This window comes from Manis pentadactyla, chromosome 14 (assembly GCF_030020395.1).
Source record: "Manis pentadactyla isolate mManPen7 chromosome 14, mManPen7.hap1, whole genome shotgun sequence".
NCBI lineage: Eukaryota > Metazoa > Chordata > Mammalia > Pholidota > Manidae > Manis > Manis pentadactyla.
Genome location: NC_080032.1, coordinates 28,774,477 through 28,795,912, shown reverse-complemented (window position 1 = coordinate 28,795,912; position 21,436 = coordinate 28,774,477). Strand labels below are relative to the sequence as shown.

General features: G+C 44.8%; 1 protein-coding gene across 1 annotated transcript in view; it reads left to right on the top strand.

Moving 5' to 3' along the window:
- The window catches only part of LOC118930471 (transmembrane protein 132B), a 328,876-nt gene that overhangs the window by 165,691 nt on the left and 141,749 nt on the right, over window positions 1-21,436 (top strand). Inside the window, exon 3 of the mRNA XM_036921803.2 lies at window positions 3,883-4,026. Within this exon, the coding sequence (XP_036777698.2) occupies window positions 3,883-4,026 (144 nt within the window). The remainder of the gene's footprint in view (window positions 1-3,882; window positions 4,027-21,436) is intronic.

The window sequence follows — 21,436 nt, the reverse complement described above, 5'->3', positions numbered from 1 at the left end:
GAGTTGTGAGAGCCTGTCAAATCCTTGCCATTATTAGCTTGTTTTGTGCTACTGCCCCCTTGTGGTCTTCTCTCTTACTTGACCAGCCCCCAAATCCCTGAAGCTCATTACAGCATAGAGACCATTAATAGTTTCCACATGGTTTTAGATATTGTTTTTAAATAACAAGCGTTAAGAATATCACCAAACCTAAAAATATTTCTCCGAAACACAATGAATATTCAAGACATGGATTTTTCTGGGCTTAAATTGTTCAAACAAATATAATCTAAAATTGGAAAGAGTTTGAACTAAGAGCTGCAATTCAGGCACCATTTCACAGCTTGTATTTAGGAGAGAGGCAGAACCTCCATAATTTGGCTTCAGGTTTGTGTTTTTGATACCCAGCCTTCATTTCCTCTGTTGTAACTTGAATTTCCCTTGAGGAGTCACTCTCTGCACTCTTGGGATTAATGGGATTAATGTCACTCTTAGTGCAGGGGTGGTTGTTGACTGGCTAAACCAGTGAGCACTGTTCTTCCACCTGCTAAGCCATGGTTACTGGTCCAAGGTTAAATACTCAGTCTGATTCAATCATTGAAAACCTGGCTGTAGGGTTTTGTCCTGGGGGAGAGGATTTTGCTTTTTCTTTGTGGATGAGGATGAGATTTAGAGCTGCTGCAGCTATATTGTAACCACAAGCAGAGAGCCTGTCAGTGCACAGGGTTAATCCTTTACTTCACACCCACTGTGTGCACAATGAGACAACCCAAAAATCCTGCTAAGAGTTGAGTATTTAGTTTTCAAGTGGATGGTCTAAGACAAAGACTCAGGTGCACTCACCAAGCAAGTTTTCCTATTCCCTGCGAGGCGGTAGATGCTGTGGGGTAAAAAGATGCAGGGGAATGAGTTGGAGACACTACGGTCTCTGTCTTGTCTCCTGTTCCTGCTGGGTGCAGGCTGGCCTGGACTCCAAATGTCTTTCTCCCTACTTACCTATAGCTGCTGGGCAGTCACCTAGCCCCGGGCCAACCAGGAGGGGTGCTCATGTGGACTCTAAGACTCTTCCTCATCATAGGTAAGGTCAAAGTTTCAGATCCTTGTGCCCCTCAGAACAAGGGCAGGGCCCTGGACACCTTAAGAGGTGATGGAGGCTCGGGAAGCAGCCCCATGTGTCCTCAGTGGTGGGGGCTGACTTGTCTTGAGGCCTCTCACTGAGCTGCACAGTGGAGAAATCCCCTGCAGTGGTGAATGTCCCCTGGCTGGACTTGCATCCCTGGTACAAACAAGAGGTCTTCTTGCTTTGTTTTGAATCTTATGCTGAACTACATCATACGTGCAGAAAAGCTCTCATAAGTGAGCCCAGCCTGTTGAGTCCTCACACCCACCATGTAGTCACCTCCAGAAGCAGAAACAGAACATGGCTACTTCCCCAGAAGCCACCCCTGGGGACCTTCCCGTTACTCCCCCAGAGGGTGATCATGGTGCTCACTTCAACCTCACGGATCAGTTTGCCTGTTTCAGACTTCCATAAAGGGGATTGTATGGGTTCCCCTTTTGGTACCTGGCTTCTTTTATACAACATTATATTTGGAGGTTCATCCAGCCATTTGGGTGGTGGCAGGCTTAACCACTGGGCATTTGCAGGCCATAAAGGATGCACATGTACAGTGGAGTGGGTAGGAAGGGGAGCAGGTTTGGGAGTGAGGGGATCTGATTTCTTATCTGGGCTCTGCCATTCCTCAGTTCTGTGACCTCCAGCTAGTAACTTACTCCTGGGGATGGGAGGGTTGCAGTTACTCATCTGGACTTCAAGGACAGCAGTGATAATTCCGCCCCTGGTGCTGTTTGGAGAAAGACCTCTGTGAGCAGTTGTGCATATGTGCAAGAACATGATGAGCTGTTAAAATAGAAGCAAGGTGGTGCCCTTGGCTCTAGGAGGACTCTGCTTAGCAAGACACAAGTTCTGGAACATTCTCTGAAATGGCCCCTTTGGCAGCTAGATGTAATGGCTACAAGTAGGGACAGAACAGGATGACTCTATTCATGTTTTACATAAATTAATTCCTAGAACATCATGATGGCGAGAAAGAAAGCTTTGAGAGGTGTAGCAAGTTTAGTTACCAGAATTCAGCAGGAAATGTGATCAAGTCAAGGCAGAGAGTGGCATCTGAGTCCTGGGAGGGAATTGCTTGTGTTTGCTGGGATTTCCCAGGAAAATGCTGTGTGCAAGGGCTGGCAGGTGAATGTCTTAGTGTTTGTGTAAGGACCTACAGGGAAGAGAATAAAGGATGCAGAAACATTTATTTTCTACTTAATTAGATATGCAGGTATTTGAATCCCCTAATTGTACTCCCAGGGCTCTTTATGGTAGGTGGAAAAATCAGGGGCTTTAAGGTAATTCTTGAGTCCAGAACACTCTCTCCTGCTGCTTGAAATCCTGCCTTTAGAGGATCTCTTCTTTGGGTTTTAAAGATGTTTTGATTTTGATAAGTTTTTTTAAAGTTTCAACCACTCCTGGGAAGAGTCATTCATCGGTTCTTTCCCATTGTCTTTCTTTTTTAAATTGAGATAAAATTCACAGAACCTAAAATTAATCATTTCCAAGGGAACAATTCAGTGGCATTTCGTACATTCACAGTGTTGTGCGAACACCACCAATAACTGGCTCCAAAGCACTTTCGTGTCCCCTAAAGGAGACCCCATACTGGTTAGGTGAGCACTCACCCTCCGCCGGCCCCCCAGCCGCCCCCCTTCCCCCCCCATCTGCTGTCTGTCCCTATGCATTTGCCTGCTCTGGACATTTCATGTAAATGGCATCATACACTATGTGGCCTTTTGTATCTGTTTTCTTTTCCACTTAGAATCACGTTTTTGAGGTGCACCCACATTGTAGCGTGTGTCAGTGCTTCATTCCTTTTTATGGCTGAATAATCCTTCTTTTAATATATCTGTGGGAGAGGGTGCCCAGAGCCTCCCTGGGCACTTCTGGCTGGTGCACAGGGCTCTGAGAAGCAGGGAGGGTCAGCACCTTCCCAGCTAAGCACATGCTGACCCTCTGCAGTGTCCAAGCACGCATCTTTGGTATCACTTACATCTAAGCACAGTGACAGTGGGGTGCTCTGCAGCCATGCCTTCCTCCTCATGCTTTCCAGACATGCCCACAGCATCCGGGCAGGTTCCAGAGCCGTTGTTGGAGAGCTTGCTTGCTGCCTGTGAGATCCCTGATGTTAGGGAAGATGTGCTCCATTTCCTAGCCCCAGAGGATCATTTTCAGAGCAGAACAAATGGGAGGCAAGCCAGGCTGCAAACTCTCCTTAGCCAAAGCACCTGGGTCCTCGGATTCTTTTCTTGGGAAAGAAGTTCAGCCAGCTTGGTACCAGGCAGTGCCCGGCCACATTACCTGCCTGAATGTGGTGTTTGTTCTTATCCTGAGGATGATAGGCACCCATCACTTCCTTCTCCCTGGGTGGCAGTGCCACTCACCTCCTCCTGGTCCCCTGGGTGGCATCCGCTGGGCCGCCGCAGCCCCACAGCCTCTCCTGCCACCTCTGCCTCGGGCTACCCTCCCCCTCACCAGGTGAAGTGCAGGCCCTGCTGGCCCACCTGCTCATGCCCATTTCTATCACATGGGGGCCCCTGAAGCAGGAAGCAATCTGGTTCCCAATACATGGATTAAATAGAGAATCAGTGCATGTGGCCAAATATTGGGGCTCCTACTTTAGGGCTTGTAAAATAAAGGAATGCTTAGTTTTCAGAGGAAAGCAATTTACTGCCACTCTTCCCTACATTGCCCAGAGGGAAGGGGAGTCCTGCTCTAGCTCCATATTTTTACCACCTGTTTTGAACTGAAATGGTTTTATATATATATATGTGTGTGTGTTTTATTTTTCCACCCCGCAGAATTAAGGCAGCAGCAGGTGTGAGGATCATGGCAGTGAGAATCAGCAGCGACCAGTGGGCCGTCCAGGAAGAAATAGACAATGGCAGTGTGCAGACCACGGCCACCCTCACCTGTGTGGGCCACCGCCCAGATACGCAGAGCAGGTGAGCGCTGAGATCCTCCAGCCACCTCAGTAGGGGTGGGGCTGGTGCTGGCTGCAAATGCTGATAGCAAATAACCTGGGTATAAGTAATGATGCCTCTGTATTTCATGGGGAATGTGCTCCTTTGGGCTTATCGGCAAAGCTCCATCTTCCAGCTTCTGAGTGGCTGCATTATGGAAAATGCTTCTGGATGAGGTTTTATTCTCAATGATCTTTCTGCACCGATGCCCTAATTCAGTTAGCAGTCCCTAAAATTACCTGAAGTCACATTTGCACAGGGTTTGGGAACCATATTTTAAGAATTTATTATTATTATTATTGTTATCGTTTGCAGTGAAGAGTTGAAGAATGAAATGAGGGAAATAAAAATGATCTCAGAGGCTGAGGGGAAATGTACTTCTAGGAGCAAATGGAGGGTGGCTGTAGCCAGTGTGTAATTGTCTCTTAGTGCTTCAATGTAGTCATCCTGCAAATATCACCCCTGGGTGATGGCATATGGCTTCTGAGTGTTAAGCTGGGTGAACTTGGCATTGCTGGCAGGCAGCTTGTCCTCTCCAGCCTGGATACCAGCCTTGGGTCTTTGGGGGCTGAGCTCACATGGGAAGCAGAGGGAGAAGGTCATTGCTAATGTCCCAGGGTGCCCAGCAGACAGACAGAGCTCCCACTCCTGCCGCAGCAGCCTTCTCTGCAGCCTCCTTGCCTCTTCTTTCTCTGCCCTTTATTGAATGCCTGTTTTCTATGGGGTTGCTTATGTGGTTGGGCAGATGAGCTGGGCTGGGCATGCACCCCTTCACTTTAAAACCACCAACAGCTCATGCTTCAGCCAGGGTGAGACTAATCCCAGATCTGTTGTCACCTTCTAGTGTCAGACCCTGTTCTCTTTGCCACCTTCTCCAGTATTTAAACTGTCTAAGGTCCACAGTGGGCACTGAGGGGGCACTCCATGAGTGAATGAGAGGCAGCGTGGGGTGGGGTGGCACACAAACAATGGACAGATTGCCTTTCCCAGTGGATTTGTATGCAGAGTGCTGTTTCTGCCCCGGTGCCCCCGCCAACCTCAGCTAGGATCCCGTGTTGCCTGCTTTTGAAGATATCTTTCAAAGGGAAGGAAGTGACTCAGGTTGAGTGGTCAAGAGCCTTCTGTTAGGAATGTTGCTCTAGTGACTGGGTACCTCTCACTCCAGACTCAATTTTTCCATTTGCCCCCTTTATATCCTGACAGAGCCTTTGCTCTGCCACCTCATGTGTCCCTGGAAATCTCCATCTGCCTGCTGAGCATTCCCACATCCTGCATTGTCAGTATTTGGAGAGTGCCTGGGATTTTTACATTTGCTCAGGTGCTTTCTGTTGCCCATAAAAAATACCCCCCTAAGAGCAGCTGTGAAGTAGGGCTTTATCAACTTGCAGGACAAGAAGTTTGGGGGGGTGACTTCGTAGTTCAGCAGTACATGTCATCCAGGCATGTTCTGTCCTTATGGTACACAGTCCATTGGCTGTCACCATCCAGCTTGTTTCTCATGGGTGCAAGATGGCTACAGCAGTTCCAGGCAACACAGACTCACCCAGCTGTATACAAAGACTGGAGGGGGGAGCTTCTCCACCTATCCTTCTTTCTACCAGGGGATAAGACCTTTCCAACAATACCCCTGAGTGCCTCCCCTTTAGATCATTGGTATGTGGTGGGTTCCATACCTTTGCCCAATAAGCAGGGTAGTCTGGGAAGGTGAATGTCTGGTTTTATGGCTTTTTAGTGGGAGATGGTCTTTGCTATAAGGGAAGAAGGGTGGGAGAATAGTGGGCAGTTTGTGGTGCTTGCTGCACTTGGTCAAGGTGCTGTCTGCCCAGGGATGCCCCGACTTGTGCCCTCAGAAATCACTGTGTGGGTATATATATCTTTGACTTACAGTGGAATTACATCCAGATAAACCCATCCCAAGGTGTAAATATCAGAAGTGAAAAATGCATGTAAGACACCTAACCAACTGCACATTGCAGCTCTGTCCAGCCTACCTTAAGCATGCTCAGAACACCTACGTAAGCTGGCCGTTGAGCATAAGGTGCTGAATAGCTCATGTAATGTACTGAATGCTGAACCGGAAGTGAGAAACAGAATGGCCCTGTGGTTGTGGGATGGTTGTCAGTGTGTTGGCTGTTGACTCTTGGGGTTGGTGGCTGACCAGGGGCTGCGGCTCGCTGCCCTGCCCAGCATCCCAGGAGGGTGATGTCACTAGCCTGGGAAAAGATCCAATATCAAAGTGTGGTTTCTACTGAATGCATATTGCTTTCCCACCATCCTTATTTTAAGCCAAAAAATCCCAAGTCGAACCACTGGGTGCGTAAGGAGCAGGATCCGTGGTCTATGCATAGGAAATTGATTTTGTTGAAATATTAGGTTGATAAGTGGTGATGTTTTAAACTGAAGGAAAATGTAGGCTGTGGTTATTACTTTGGGGTTTGTAAGAATCAAGTTTGCTTTATCTTTGGAAGCCATAAAAAAGGTTCTAAGAGACAAAAAGTAGTTATGTAACCAGAGTTACATAGTCAGGAGGCGCTCCCCCATCCCAGTGTTCTCTGTCTCTTTCACCTTCTCCTCCACGCTCAGTTTTTGACCTCCTTGGGCTGTATAGACAGGGATTGTTGCTTCAGTGTGACAATTTATACTTAATAACCCTCTAAAATCCATTCCATAATCTAAATTAATAATTGCTTCTTTTTATACTTTTTTGTTGAATTGCGATATCAAATGAGGTGTGAAATACAGGCTGGTGGACCGTGTTTGCTGGCTAACAAAGTGAATATATGAATACATCCCTAACAAAACATCCCGCAGAAAGCTGTAATCTCTGAGTTGTGACAACCTTGGGCGGAATGGAGTTTTTAATAGAGTATAATACACAAACTGTCTGAAACTCTGTGATAAGAATGAAAAAATGTGTTACATGGGAAGACCCAATGTGCTCGGTTCGAAAGGCAGAGAAGGTCTTAATTTAAAATATTTTAATGAACACTCATTGTGAGGAAATGTGAGTAATAAAGATGAAAACCACGAGATAAAGATTAGTGTTGCCAAAAGGGGAGAGAAGAGATTAGAAAAATAAGCAAATTTGGAAGTGTTCAGAGCAGATAGTGCAGAACCAAAGGAAATGAAAGTTGGCTAACAGATGACCCACGTGCAAACCCTGGAGCTTGAGACAGCGTGGTTCCTCGAGTAAGTTTCTGTCCAGCTTTTGGGAACCAAACTGCAGAGAAAATAAGCTGCAACTTTTTATGTGGTCAGAAAGCACAATACAGAGCTCATTCTCATCTAAGAAAGGGAGAAAAGCTTAGTGGCATGCCATGAAAGGTGAGTTGTGCTTCTCCATGGGATAGAAAAGCAAGACCTGGAACAGATTCCTTTGAGGGAGTGGACACCCGGCATGTTACTGCAAGCCAGCGCAAGGTAAACTCCGATCGAAGTCCAGTGCTGACTGTGAAGTGTTACCGTGTTTGAGAGTCTGGAGGGACTCTTTCAGGAGATTTTCTTTGCCTACTCAAATGCGGAAAACGTTATAACAAATTGAGCAGAAAAAGGGATCATCATTTTGACTAACTTGACTAACTCATTGCTTTTTGTGATATTTAACAGTTGACCCTTAAGCAAGAAACCATGTTACATGAGCAAGTTCTGTGCCAAGTGTCATTTTATGTATTTATGAAACATGGACCAGGCTAGGTCTTTCATTGCACTTAGGGATTCTTACTGAAGTTAAAAAAAAATGAAAAAACACCAAAATTCAGAGATGGTAACAGTTATCTCCATCTCTAAGAAGTGGGAGCAGTTTTTTTCCCATCAGACTCAGTTTGCGTTGGTATCTTTCATTCTGTACAAGGTTGTATTGACAGGTAGGAAATGGACCAGGGGGAAACGCCTAAGTACGTCTTTGAGGATAATTTTGTGTGATTCTGTTGTTCATTCTTTATTTTAAAGATCTATTGGAAAACCACAAAATGCTTATTAGGTGCAGACACTCTCGTAACTCTTTTAGGAAAGTAAAAGCCAGGAGTATTAGAACCCAATGAGGTGGACCACTACTGTGATTCTCATTTAATAGATGTGTGGATCAGTTTAAATGATGTTCCAAGGTCTCAGAACCAGTACATCACCAAAGCAATCTGGCTTTAAAGCCCACACCCTGATCCGCAGCTCTGGGCTCTGTGAACGGTTTGCACAGCTGCCCCTGCCGTGCACCACCTCACCACTCTCCTTCCTTCTGCATCTTCCAGCTCTCTTGCCCCACCTGGACTGAAAGCAGTGCCCACCGCACTGGCAGGCCATCTAGCACATGGACATCAGGGGGTGGTGGCCCTTCAAAAGGTGTGAACACTTCCTCATCCCCGGAACTGGTGAATGAGACTTTATTTGGAAAATAGGTAATTAAAAATCTGGGATTAGGAGATCGTCCTGGTTTATCTGCGTAGGCCCTCGGTCCAATGGCAAGTGTCTTTAGAAGACAGACACACAGAGGAGAAGCCATGGGAAGATGGAGGCAGGGAGAAGGGAGGAGTGAGGAGGCCACGAACCGGGGCAGCAGTGAATGCCTGGAGGCCCCAGAAGCTGGAAAGGCAATGAGGGCATCCTCTCGGGAGCCTCAGGCGTGAGTCCAGCCCTGCTGACACCTTGATGTGGAAGCTCTGACTTCCAGAACGTCGAGACAATAAATCTCTGCTGCTTTAGGCCATTAAGTTTGTGGTAATTTGCCACAGTGGCCATAGGAAACTAATGCAGGGTCTTAATGACTATTAGTGGGATGGATAAATCAAGACGTCCCCATCCTGGATGCTTATCAGAATAGCCTGGGAGTCTTTAAAAAGTGCACAGTCCTTAGACCTTACCCCTCAGTGGATCCCTGGCACTGACAGCTCTAAAAGCTCCCCAGGTGATTTCAATGTGCAGCCAGGGCTGAGAATTACCAGAATACAGGAACGAGTGGAATACGAACGAATTTACACACCACAAGAAGATAATGGTAATTTATCCTTAACAATTTGAGGATTTGAAAATAATGGATTTAGAAACACACAATTCTTGGATTTACAACAGCCTTTGTCACTGGACACCTGGAGATCCTTGAGTGCCGTCAATCAGAAGAGCTCAAAACCAGGATCTGATGTATAAAAACACATCGTGCCCCGGATCTGCCTGTGATTCATGCTCGCAAAAGGCAACAGAGTTCACCGAAAGGGGTCGGAGGACCCCTCCCCACCCCGAAAAGGGGTCAGGTCCACTAAAGACAAGAAAGAAAGAAGTATTTTAAAAACACTCCACCTTTTTTTCTAACCAGTGGGAAACTCTTTGTGAATTTATGCTGCTGGCCAGTTTCAGCAAAAGTAAAATAGAAGTTTTCTTACTTCAAAAGTAATAGATGTTCAATTGTAGAAATTTCAGAAAAGACAGTTTAGTAAAATGGAGAGGAGAAAAGTCATCCAGGAACGTGTGTGTGATTCAGAGGTAACCACTGTGAATATTTTGATGAGTATATTTTTATGTATGTGTTCACATGTATGTATATGTACACAAATACTAGAATTTGTTTAGCTTTGAAAGCTGTTGTTTTCTGTGACAATGTAGGGTAAATATATGGCAAATACATCTTTTCAGATTGTGAAATATTTAAACTAATAATTATCAACCCCTTTGAAAAACCGATAGAAGTGGTAGGCCCTCTTCCCCACAAAATACAAATATGCACATGTGGACAATTTCCCCCAACAATTTAAAAATTGGTGGAGGTTTTCAATGAAGCTGTACCCTAAATATAATATTTTATAGTGGTATCTAACATTCTATTGATATTATAGAGTAATAATCTATTCCTACACCATGTTTCATTTTTAACTCTTAACACTGCTACTGGCCATTTTTATGATGTTTTTTTCTTTTTTTCCCTTTCAAACATTCTTTTTTTTCTTTTTAAACATAAAACGTTTGTAGGCAAATCTTTAGGGGGGAATGCTGGATGTGAATGGGTAGGCCAAAAGACATGACTAAGTTTTAAGTTTTTGATGCTTTTGTGAAATCTGCCTGCCAATTTATGCTGCCAGCTCTGTGTGAGAGCACCCTGTTCTCAGTCCCTTTGCCAACATTGGGCATTGCTAAAAAAAGATGATTTGATAGCTGAAATATGGCTGTCTTCTTCTAGGCTTAATTTGCACTGACTTAATTTCTGGTGAAATTGAACAGTCTTTCCCATGTTTGTCTGCAAATGTTTTTTCCTACTTTGTTGTCAAGTTGATTTTTAAAATTATATTGTTACTTTAGCAATGTTTTAGGTGTTTGTGTTGACCAATCTAGTTACCATTTTCTTTCAAGTCAAAGACTTGCACCTTATTGAAGGGATGAAATGGGGTGGAGCAGAAGGCCTGAAAAGCATTTTTAACCCTCACCACCGCCCACCATGAGCCTGGCCTCTGAGTGATCTTAGAGAGAGCCAGAGCCAGTCTCTGTTCAGGTGGTGGAGACAGATTTTATTCAGAAACCATTGCAATAAGGGAAGAGACCTCAGTGAAGAACTGGGCTCAATTCCAAACACAATAAAGACAGCTGGGGATTTACAGCCAAGGAGCAGAGTGGGTGGGGTTGGTAGATGGCAAATCACTGAGAGGAGACATCCAGTGTAAGGCGGATTCTAGAGTGACCAGAAGGGATTCTTGCCAAAGGCAGGCCAGCATGATCAGACATCAAGGGTGGGGATGAGGCACTTTATTAGAAAGGGAGAGTGATCTGCTACCAAGGATGGGAGGGATTCCCTCCAAACGGACTCAGCAGGATTCTTGCTATCATTGGATTATGCAGGCGGGCAAGGAAAGAGCTAGGATCGGGAGATGGGTGGACTCAGAGGAGCCTGATCAAATGCGGGTGAGGAAAGAGTCTCTGTCGGAGAAGGCGTGGAGCCATGCCCACTGCTGGTCCTGCAAAGATGGTGTCTTGCCAATGGGTTTCAGCCCCGGGCAAGTTCACTATGGATTCAATGTGACCAAACAAATGACAGTAGAATGTTCTTGGGTGAAAGGGTTATACCCAACTTTATTTCCACAGTGGTAGGTCAATCACTAGAATCCCATCCACTCAGCTGAGTCTGCCAGCTGAGACTCAGCTGGTCTGTGCCTCTGGGCCTCTCTGCTCCTGCAGCCGTCTCAGTCTCTCTCCTCAGCACTGCCACCACTCCAGCCTCTGCTCTCCTGCAGCCTTGCAGCCGTGCCACCACGTAGCACAGAGCACTGGGCAGAGCTCTTTATATAGAGTCAATAACAACGTATTGCCCACATGTGTGTAGTGAGCTAGCCAACCAGGGCCAGGTGAGAATCCTGGCCACAGGAACCTTCACTTTATCCACAGATGGTCATGTGAGTGAGAGCTGAACCTCTGTGGTCTTAAGTTGAGGTTTTGAATTCATTTGTTACCACAGCACAACACAGTCTACCCTGACTGATAGAAAGAGTTTTCAAATACACATTAAAAAAATATTAAGACTTTTTTGAGCAGTTTTGGGCTTGCAGAGAAATTGAGCAGAAATTATAAGGAATTCTCATATTACTCCCCCAGCAGACCATATTAGTGTGGTTCATCTGTTATAACTGATGAGATGACACTGATACATTCTTATTAATGTAAGTAGACAGTAAACATTAGTATTCACTCTTGGTGCTGTACATTCTCTGGGTTTAGACAAATGTATAATGACATAGATCCACAATTCCAGTGTCAAAAATAATTCCACTGCCCTAAAATTCCTCTATACCCCACCGATTCATTCCTTTCTCCTGCCTAACCCCTGGCAGCCATTGCTCTTTTTACCATCTCCATAGTGTTGTATAGTTGGACACATATAGTATGTAGCCTTTTTGGATTTGCTTCTTTCACTTTGTAATATGCATTTAAGGTTCCTCCAGGTCTTTTCATGGCTTGCTAGCTCACTTCCTTTCTGCACTGAATAACATCCCATTGCCTGGATGGGCCACAGTTTATTTATTCATTCCCCTACTGAAGGACATCTTGGTTGCTTCCAGGGTTTTGCGATTATAAATGATGCTGCTATAAACATCTCTGTGCAGGTTTTCTTGTGGACATAAACTTATAGCTCTTTGGGTAAATACCAAGGAGCATGATTGCTAGATCTCATGGTAAGAGTAAGTTTCATTTTATTTGAAACTGTCAAACTGTCTCCAAAAGTTGCTGCAACATTTTGCTTTCTCATCAGCAGTAAGAGTCCTTGTTACTCCACATCCTTACCAGCATTTGATGTCAGTATGGGATACTGGCCATTCTGTGCAGTGGTATCTCATTATTGTTTTAATTTTCAGTTCCCCAATCACACAGTGTTGGTAAAGTGAAGGTTCCCGTGGCCAGGAATCTCACCTGGCCCTGCTTAGCTAGCTCACTACACATGTGCGGGCAATACGTTGTTATTGATTCTATATAAAGAGCTCCGCCCAGTGCTCTGAGTGACACTGTGCATGGCTACAAGGCTGCAGGAGAGCAGAGATGAGACTGGAATGGTGGCAGTGCTGAGGACAGAGACTGAGACAGCTGAGCAGGTAGAGAGGCCCAGAGACAGAGACCGGCTTGATGCATGCAGACTCGCTTTGAGGGATTCTAGTGATTGATCTGCCATCGTGGAAATAAAGTTGTGTATCACCCTTCCACGCAAAGAATGTTCTACAGTCATTTCTCTGGTCACATTGAATTCATATGAACTTGCCTGAGTTGAAACCCATTGGCAAGACACATTGGATGTGGAGCATTTTTTCATATGCTTACTTTCATCTGTATACCTTCCTTGGTGAGGTGTGTGTTCATATCTTTTGTCCATTTTTTAACTGTGTTGTTTGTTTTCTTCTTCTGGTGTATTAAGAGGTCTCTGTATATTTTAGATACCCACCCTTTATTGGTTATGCATTTGAAAATATCTTCTTCCATTGTGTGACTTGTCTTCATTCTCTTAATCAAATAAACACTTTGAGTAGTGATGCTAGGTCTGGAATACATTCATACCTTTCAAGGGGCTACGTTTAGATGACTAAGAAGTTTCCCTAATCCACAAGATGGCTGGTTGGGGCAGAAAACAATCTGTATTTGGGTGTTCTGGTGTGGTTGGAAAAAAATGTACTTTGCTTTATGCCTAAGTCCTCCTGCTGGCCAGGAAGGCAGCCCTGCTGGTTGAGGCCTGCATGACTGGCAATGTGCAGCCTCATGCTGCTGCTTCCTAGAATGTCCCTGTGGCCGCCTTGTGGCCTCTCTGCTGTGGTCTCTCCCTGCTAATCCATTCTGCTCCCAGCTTCCAGATTAACCTTAAAACATCACTTTCATCATGACCTCATGGCTCCCTGCCCTGTGTCAGCAAGTCTAAACAATCGGCTGGACTTCCACCAGCCTTTTTGGAAGCTTAAAACCAGGTGCATCTTGCGCAGTTGCTGAGCTTGCCAGAAGGTGGCGCTCTGCACAGCTATAGGACCAGAGACCAAGTGGGGTGGAACAAAGAGGAGCAATGGCTTCTGTAGGGAGGGATCTGGAAAGGCATCCCGGAGGAAATGACATTTGAACTGGTCCTTAAAAGATGGGTAAAAGCTTAATTGTACTTAACAGTAAACATTTCTGGGAAGGTGACCAATTAAGCCATTTTAATATAATATTAATATTGTATTGTATTAGACTTCCAGAGTGTTCTTTAATGCAAAAATCTGAGTGGCTGGACGGTCGTAGGGTATGGAGCATCTGTGTAGGGTGGACCTGGACAGGGCCACTTTGAGCAGTCTAGGAGAGGTGCCAATATAGGAGGAGTTTTTAGGGGTTATTGGAAGCAGATCCTACTGAATGCAACACTTGTTGAGCACCCACTGTGTGCCAGGTCCTATGCTATCCCCCTTAATTATCAAAATGCCCCTGTGAACTGGGAGCACTGTTAGCCCCACCTACATATGGGGAGAAATATTAAGGCATAGTGACCTAGCTATGACTGATGGATCTGGGGTTAACCCTGACTTCAAGATTCTAGAACAATGCCTGGCACGTAGTAGGCACTCAATAAATATACATCTGGTAATTCTAAGCCCAGGACTCCTTTCTCAGCACCAGAGTTACTGCAAAAAGAGATGAGGGTGGTGCCAAAGGGAAACTGCCAAAGGTCAACACTTTGGCAGGATTCAGGTGGCCTCCCCCAACCCCCAGTTCAAGCCCATTGTTCAAGGCCACAGGAAGCTCAGCCCTAATCACTGCATTGCCAGGCTCCTGCATTGCAGGGCCTTTGTGAAACAGAAAGAGAGAAGAGAGTTTCTCTCAGAAATTCCAAGTGCCACTTGGATTCTGACATGCCCTTTCTTACTGAGTGCACATTTTATTTCCACTGTGGAATTTAACTTTTGTAGTTCCCTGATGCAGGCAGAAATTGAGCCAGAGGGAACTGGGGGCTTACTTTCCAAAGGTTTGCCAGTGTGGTGATTTTCATCTGAAGCGTTTACACTAGCTTTCTGACCGGTGGTTGATGAAACTGACTGAGGGTAACTTGCAAAGTTTTGCTAATGGGAATGTCTCTTTATTTTGCCTTTTATGTTGGCATTTGTTTGTCAGAAACCCCAGCCACTCCATTAAATCGTTTAATTTTTGTGTCATTATCGTGATGTATTTACTTTTTTGACATATTTATTATTAAGACATTATGTGTGTTACTGACTAAATGGGCCATTGAAATCGTGAAACCTTGCTCAGATCTGGTGCAAATCTTTGACAAAAGCAATCAAATGAAAACTTTGAGTGGTGGCTTCCCCCATACACACCTCCCCACCCCAAACCTTTCTCCCTCACAGTTTCCGTCTGGAGAAAATTCTCTATGATTTGAAAGTATTCATTTAGTGCAGCCTGCCTCAGTGAACACCAGTTCTTACATCATGCCTTTAAGCCTAGATAAAGGTAATAGTCTGGTTATCATTCCCTTTCTGCATGAGGAGAAACCTCTGTGTTTGTTGGAAGGAGATTTTATTTAATTTTAACCAGTTTGTGGCCTCTACCCCAAGTCCCTTTTTATTGGTACAAGCAAAACATGGCTGCATATCCTGAGGACTATGAGCAGTTTGCAAACTGTATCTGAACCTGGCTATTTAGGCAAACCTGATGCTGATTACAGGAGAGGTATGCAGCCTCCACACTGAAGATACTCCTCTGTATTCCAGGTGATCTACTTTTTTTTTTTTTTTAATTAATAGACTTTATTTTTTAGAACATTTGAGGTTTACAGAAAAATTGAGCGGTTGGTACTGAGGCCCCACACAAGCTCTCAGCCCGACTCCACAGCCAGCCTCCCCCATTATTAACACCTTATGTTAGCAGGGCACAGTTGTTACAATGAAACGTTATTGATACAGCATTGGTAACTAAACTCCGTATTTTACTCACATTTCTTGAGGTTTTGCCTAATGTCCTTTCTCCATCCCAGGATCCCGTCCAGGACACCACGTTGCATGTAGTGGTCCCCTTGGGCCCTTCTTGGTTGTGGCCGTTTCTCAGGCTTTCCTTGTCTTTGAGGACCTGGACGGTTTTTAGAAGCACTGGTCAGGTATTTTGCAGATGTCCCCCTGTTGGAATTTGCCTGATCTTTTTCGCTCTTGGTTAGACAGGGCTATAGGGTTTGCAGAGGAAGGCCACAGAGGTAAGGGGCCATTTTCATCATGTCATACCAAGAGTACAGACTAGCAACGGGAGTTATCACTGGGGATGTCGACCTTCATCACCTGGCCGAAGTAGTGTTTGTCAAGTTTCTCCACTCTAAAGCTCCCTGCTCCCCAACCATCTCCATACTGCCCTCTTTGGAAGGAAGTCATTATACACAGCTCACACCTAAGGGGTGTAAGTTATCCTCCCTCACCTCAGCAAAGAAAAACTGGAAGCAGGTGAACTGGTACCTGAGACCCACGCTACTACACATACAGGTGTGTGGTCCAATCAGCCAAGAAGTGGATTGCTTTTTCCCTTCTAAACGGACAAGTGGTTTTTCTTTCTTTATTTTGCACCGGTCTACCACATAGCTTTGCCACATAGATTGATATGTTCCCAAATTTGCTGCAGAGATTAAAGCAAACAAGCAAATCCCCCCCAGTGCATTCTCCTCCCTCCCTCCTTAGAGTTAGCCACTCTAATAAATATCAGTTGTTTATAAGCCACCCAACCTGTGGTCTTCTGTTACAGCAGCCCAGACAAATGAAAACAGGAACCCTTCTATAGACACTGTCACGTTTTCAAACTTCATATAAATGGCGTTGTGCCCTAAAAACCATTCTGTAACTTGCCTTTTTGGCTCAGTGCAACATTTCCTTCATTCAGCCGTGTTGATCCATGTAACTGCAGCTTTATTCCCCCTGCTAGATAATATTCCAGAACATAGATATTCCATAACTTACTTCTCATCTGTCAGTGGACGACTGTTATTTAAAACTCTTGTTGTCATGGATCTTGGTGCCCATTGTTGGATGTGCAATATTAAAAATTGCACCATGTCCTTTGGGAGAGTGGTTTGGAAACTGGAGGTTGCCCACCGTTAATGAATCATAACAAGCATAAAAGAAAAAGAAAACTGAGTAGATCAGCACAGAATAGAAAATACCAGAGTTCATAGTCAGTATAATAAGGAAACCTACTTCATGAAACTTGAGTGCCCTTTCTGTGTGTGATTTTCCTGAGTTGCCACGTGAAATCTGTTCCTTATGGGGGTTGGCGTGAAATAGCTTGATGCTCAAGCCTCGAGCCTGCACACAGCAGTAAGACTACAGCATATTTGGGTGCACGCCGTTTTCAGCTTTCTGCACAGTACCGATTGCTCTGCAAAGCTGGTTGTACCAAGGGACAAGTTGTGTTGGCCTTTAGAAGCTTTCTTAACTTTCTGAAGTGAGAAGATTTTTCCAGAAGCCAGTCCTGGTATACCTTATTTGGGGTTGATATTCCTCCGGCTTAATTTTATGCATCTGCTGGTGGTAGTTTTGTCAGAGAAACACTCATCTTAGAGACATGCCATTTAATTTCCTTGCTGTCAAGTGGCAGAATTAAGTTATTCCTCTTTTTAAAAGAATGATTTAAGTAGGAAATAATGAATGTAAAATACTGTAGTTAAACATCAGCAGATAAGCTGATGGATTGGTTGTCACTTGGGTCTTGCTCTATAAAGGGAAAGAAAATGATATTTAATCATTTTCAAAAAATAAAAACAGCGATGATGAATTTGGTGCATTTTGATGCTGAGTGACTCATTAGGGCACACTGTTATTTTCCAGTTGATAAAGGAACCTTGCATCTCCCCTTTGACTAAGCAGTTGCAAAGCAAAAATCTTTTGTTTTCAAGGGCGCACCAGATCTCCCAAACTACATAACCGTAGGAACTATTGCTACCTACATAGGTGCAGTCAGGATCTCCTATATCCAGGTGGTAAATTGGTAGCCCATGTTTGACCTGCTGAGTGTTTTCTATTTTTTTTAAACCTTCAATTTGGGCCAATATTTAAAAAATTAGAAGGTTTGACTGAAAATATACATTTCAGGCATCTCTGGAGAAACTGGAAGGTCTGGCAATATCAAATCAGGCTGATTTGAACGCCGGGCTACTAATGGAGGCGGCTCAATTTAGAAAGGGCCCCTGCTCTCTCATTTGGTATACTTCAGTCCCCTCCACCCCAAACCGGGTAGAAATTCTGGAACCAATTTCAGTATTTATTTGTGTGCGTGTGTGTTTCCCCACCCCCACCAATCAATGCTCCGACACCAGCTGGGTGTCCTTTCACTCAACTCAATTCTAACACAATCTATGTACGAGGAGATAGTGTCAGATTCTGCAGATTGAGGGCTCAGTCCCATAAGTCTGCTCTCCCCTCCCCTTCAGGGGCCAATCACGAGTCCAGGTTGTCACCTGTGCTTCTGACCAACCAGCTAGAGATTGGAGGTCCCCACGAGCTCCTCCTTGGGTTCCATTCATTTGTAAGAGTGGCTCAGAATTCAGAGAAACATTTTACTTTACTAGATTCCCAGTTGATTTTGAAAGGCTATATATAATTCAGGAAGAGCCAGGTGGAACAGGTGCAGGGGGAAAGGTGCAGGGAAAAGCGTTTAGAGCTTGCATGCTCTCAGAGCCCACCACTCTTCCCGAATCTCCATGTGTTCACTGCCCCTGAAGCTCTCTCAACTCCATTTTTTTGTTTTTTCTGGAAGCTTCATTACATAGGAATGAGTGATTAAATCACTGGCCATTGGCAGTTGAACTCAATCTCCGGCCCATTTCCCCTCCCAAAGGTCGGAGGGAGGGACTGCAAATTCTAACCCTCCAGTCTCGGAGCTGGCTGCCCTGGCGACCAGCCCCCATCCTTAGGGGCTGTCCAGAGTCACGTCATTAATATAACTCAGGTGTGGCTGAAAGGAGCTTGTTATGAATTATCAAGAAACCTTTACCCCTGTCATTACTTAGGAAATTCCAAGGGTTTTAGGAGCTCTGTGCTAGACATGGGTCAAAGACCAAATATATATTTCTTATTATAAATCACAACATTGCAAGGGGGTTGGCTGGTATTTGGCATTTATCACTAAGCACACAGAGGTGTTTCTTAGAGGAGAGAAATACAGCAGCCCCCCATTTTTCCGTGGTTTCAGTTACCGGAGGTCAACCAAGGTCTGTAAGCAGGTGATCCTTCTGATATGGGCAGGTCACTAGTAGCCTAGAGGTCAAAAGGCATGACACCACAGTGCCTCTGTCACTCCCCTGACTTCCTCCCAGCATGCAGGCATTTTATCATCTGACATCTTCACAGGAAGAGGGGTGAGTCCAGCACAGTAAGGTATTTTGGAAGAGAGAGGGACCACATTCACATTACTTTTATTACAGTATATTGTGATCATTGTTCTATTTTATTATTAGTTACTACTGTTAATCTCTCACTGTGCCTGGTTTATAAATTAAAATTTATCATAGGTATGTGTATAGGAAAAAACATGCTAGATATGGGGTTCAGTGTTATCCATGGTTTCAGGCATCCACTGCTGGTCTTGGAGTGTACCCCCATGGATAAAGGGGGACCACTGTATTTCTTGATATTACTACATATTAGTTCTGTGACCCTTAACAAGTTATTTAAACTCCTTGTTCCTCCACTTTCTCAACTTTAAAATAGGGATAGTTTTGCATTCACCTGAGAGCACTGTTGTGGGATTAAATGATTTTATCAATGTAAAGTGCTACAGCAGAATCTGGCAGAGTGAGTGACTCTAAGTACTGCCTAAATTAGTATCATTAGTATCCATTTCAGTATCAAGACGCATAAGGAGAGTGCTGTGTTTCCAGGAACTGGAGGAAGCATGTATCTTTGTAACAAAGAAGAATATTCCTATACAATTACTATGCAAACCAAAGATTTCCATATTGAAAGAAACATTGTGAAGCACCTGTTAGAAATAAACCGTAGTACCTCTGCAGTAAATACACAGAACAGGTAAGGGATAAAAAATATAATGACCGAATGAGGGCTTAGATTCAAGAGGGTTTCTTTCTAAATGCAAATAAGCTGAGTGTGGCTTTGTGAATGGCCCCTGTGTGTCATACCTGTGGTCCTCTTGCTCACGGAGGGGACCTGTGGCCCCTTTAGGTGTTTGAGACCCACACACTCTACCCACCATTGGGCTGTGTAATTCAGAAAGAACCACTCAGATCCGGAAGAAGGGGGTATTGGCAGGTGTACTGTGGCGTAGAGGCAGAGGGCTGGCTTTCTGGTAGCTCCTCATCTCTGATCCGCTGTGTGGTTTAATCAGAGGACACACTCTCTCTGAATCACTCTGTAAAGTGGGAATTTCCTGGCAGGCTCCCTAAGGGGATTTAATGAAGTAAAATGTAAAAAGCAACTCAACCTTTGTAAATGTTCTCTTAATGGTTTCTCTCTGCAGAAATCCACCCTGAAGACCTGAATCCCAATGCAGTGTTTTTGATTTTTTTCCTCTAAAACAAATCGTCTTAACCTAGAACACACAATTAGGTGCATGGAAATGGATCCTTAGAGAGAATTTCAAGGCATATTTTGTTTTTCTCCCCAGAAACTCTTTTTGGATTCTACTTCTACCTTTTTCAAAGGCCACAGCAGATAAAGCAATAGCTTTGCCAGAAGATGACACCATGATTTATGGAGGAGCAGAAAGACAGGAGGTTTAGAGGGCATTCGGGAGAGGAAATGGCTGTGGGAGCTGGTGTCCGTCCGCTGCCACTGCCTTTGGGAACATAGAGCTGATGGTGTCTGAAATAGAGAAACAGCAGAGAGCTTTGGTTGCAAGTCACCCAAATCTTCTGGGATTGGAAATTTGAACATTATCCATGGATCGGCGATGTTTTTGTGATCTGCCTGAATCCCTTTTCAGGGAGGTAAATACAGTCATTGAAAATGACAGTCTTTGGAGTTGGATCTGGGTTCAAATCCAGCCTGTTGTTTACTAGCCTTGAGCCTCAGACAGGCACTCAGTCCTGTAGTTCCTCCGTTTCTCACGTGTGGCCTGGGAAGAGAATAATACCTACTCTGAGGTTTGCTGTGGGGACTGAATGAGATAATTCAACCAAAGTGTTTAGTACAGTCCTGGGGACAGAGTAAGCCTCAGTAAATGATCTCCTCAGAAAGATGGGGGCTGGTGAGGAGGAAGGACCAAGTGCTCAATGAAGGGGCTCCACCCCATCTGGGCCGAGACCGCAGGGGGGGGGGGTGGTTTCCCTGGGGCATTGCTGATCATCACATGTAAAATCATAATCTGTTCTATAAGTGGAGTTGAATTATGGGCAAATGGAAATGCGTATCTTTGTAAAACATCTCCAGATGCTAATTTAAGTTTTGACAGATATTGAGCAGGCAGAACAAAGATGATCTAGGGGTCAGAGTTGGCCCCTGGCCTCTAATTACCAATTCTCAGATGTTGTCTGATTCCTCTGAGTTGTGAGAAAGTAGACCAAGTGATGGGCATGGTGCTCCAGTTTCTCCTTATCCGGGGAAACATTCAGATTCTCTTTTACAAGCATGATTCTCTTTCATGCTGACCAGCACCTCAAACCGTGTGGGACCTTCCCTGCTAAGAGGTGTTGAGAGCCGGGAGTCTGTGAGCATTTCAGAGAGCTGTGTCCACCCTGGGTGATGCTGCCCAAGTTGCTCTATTATTTTGCTTCTCCAAGGTGGAGAGCGGCTTTTGCCACTTATTCACTTTACCTGTGCATGGCAGGGGACCCAGGTGTGCAATGGGGGACTGTGCCTTGCGTTCAAGGGAAGCCCATGGTTGCCCAGCTGTGGTGGGGAGAAGGGGTTGCAATGTTCAGGTCTACCAGGGAAACATTCATGAGGCTGCTATGGCTATGAGCTATCTTTATTTGGTGCAGGGAGGGATT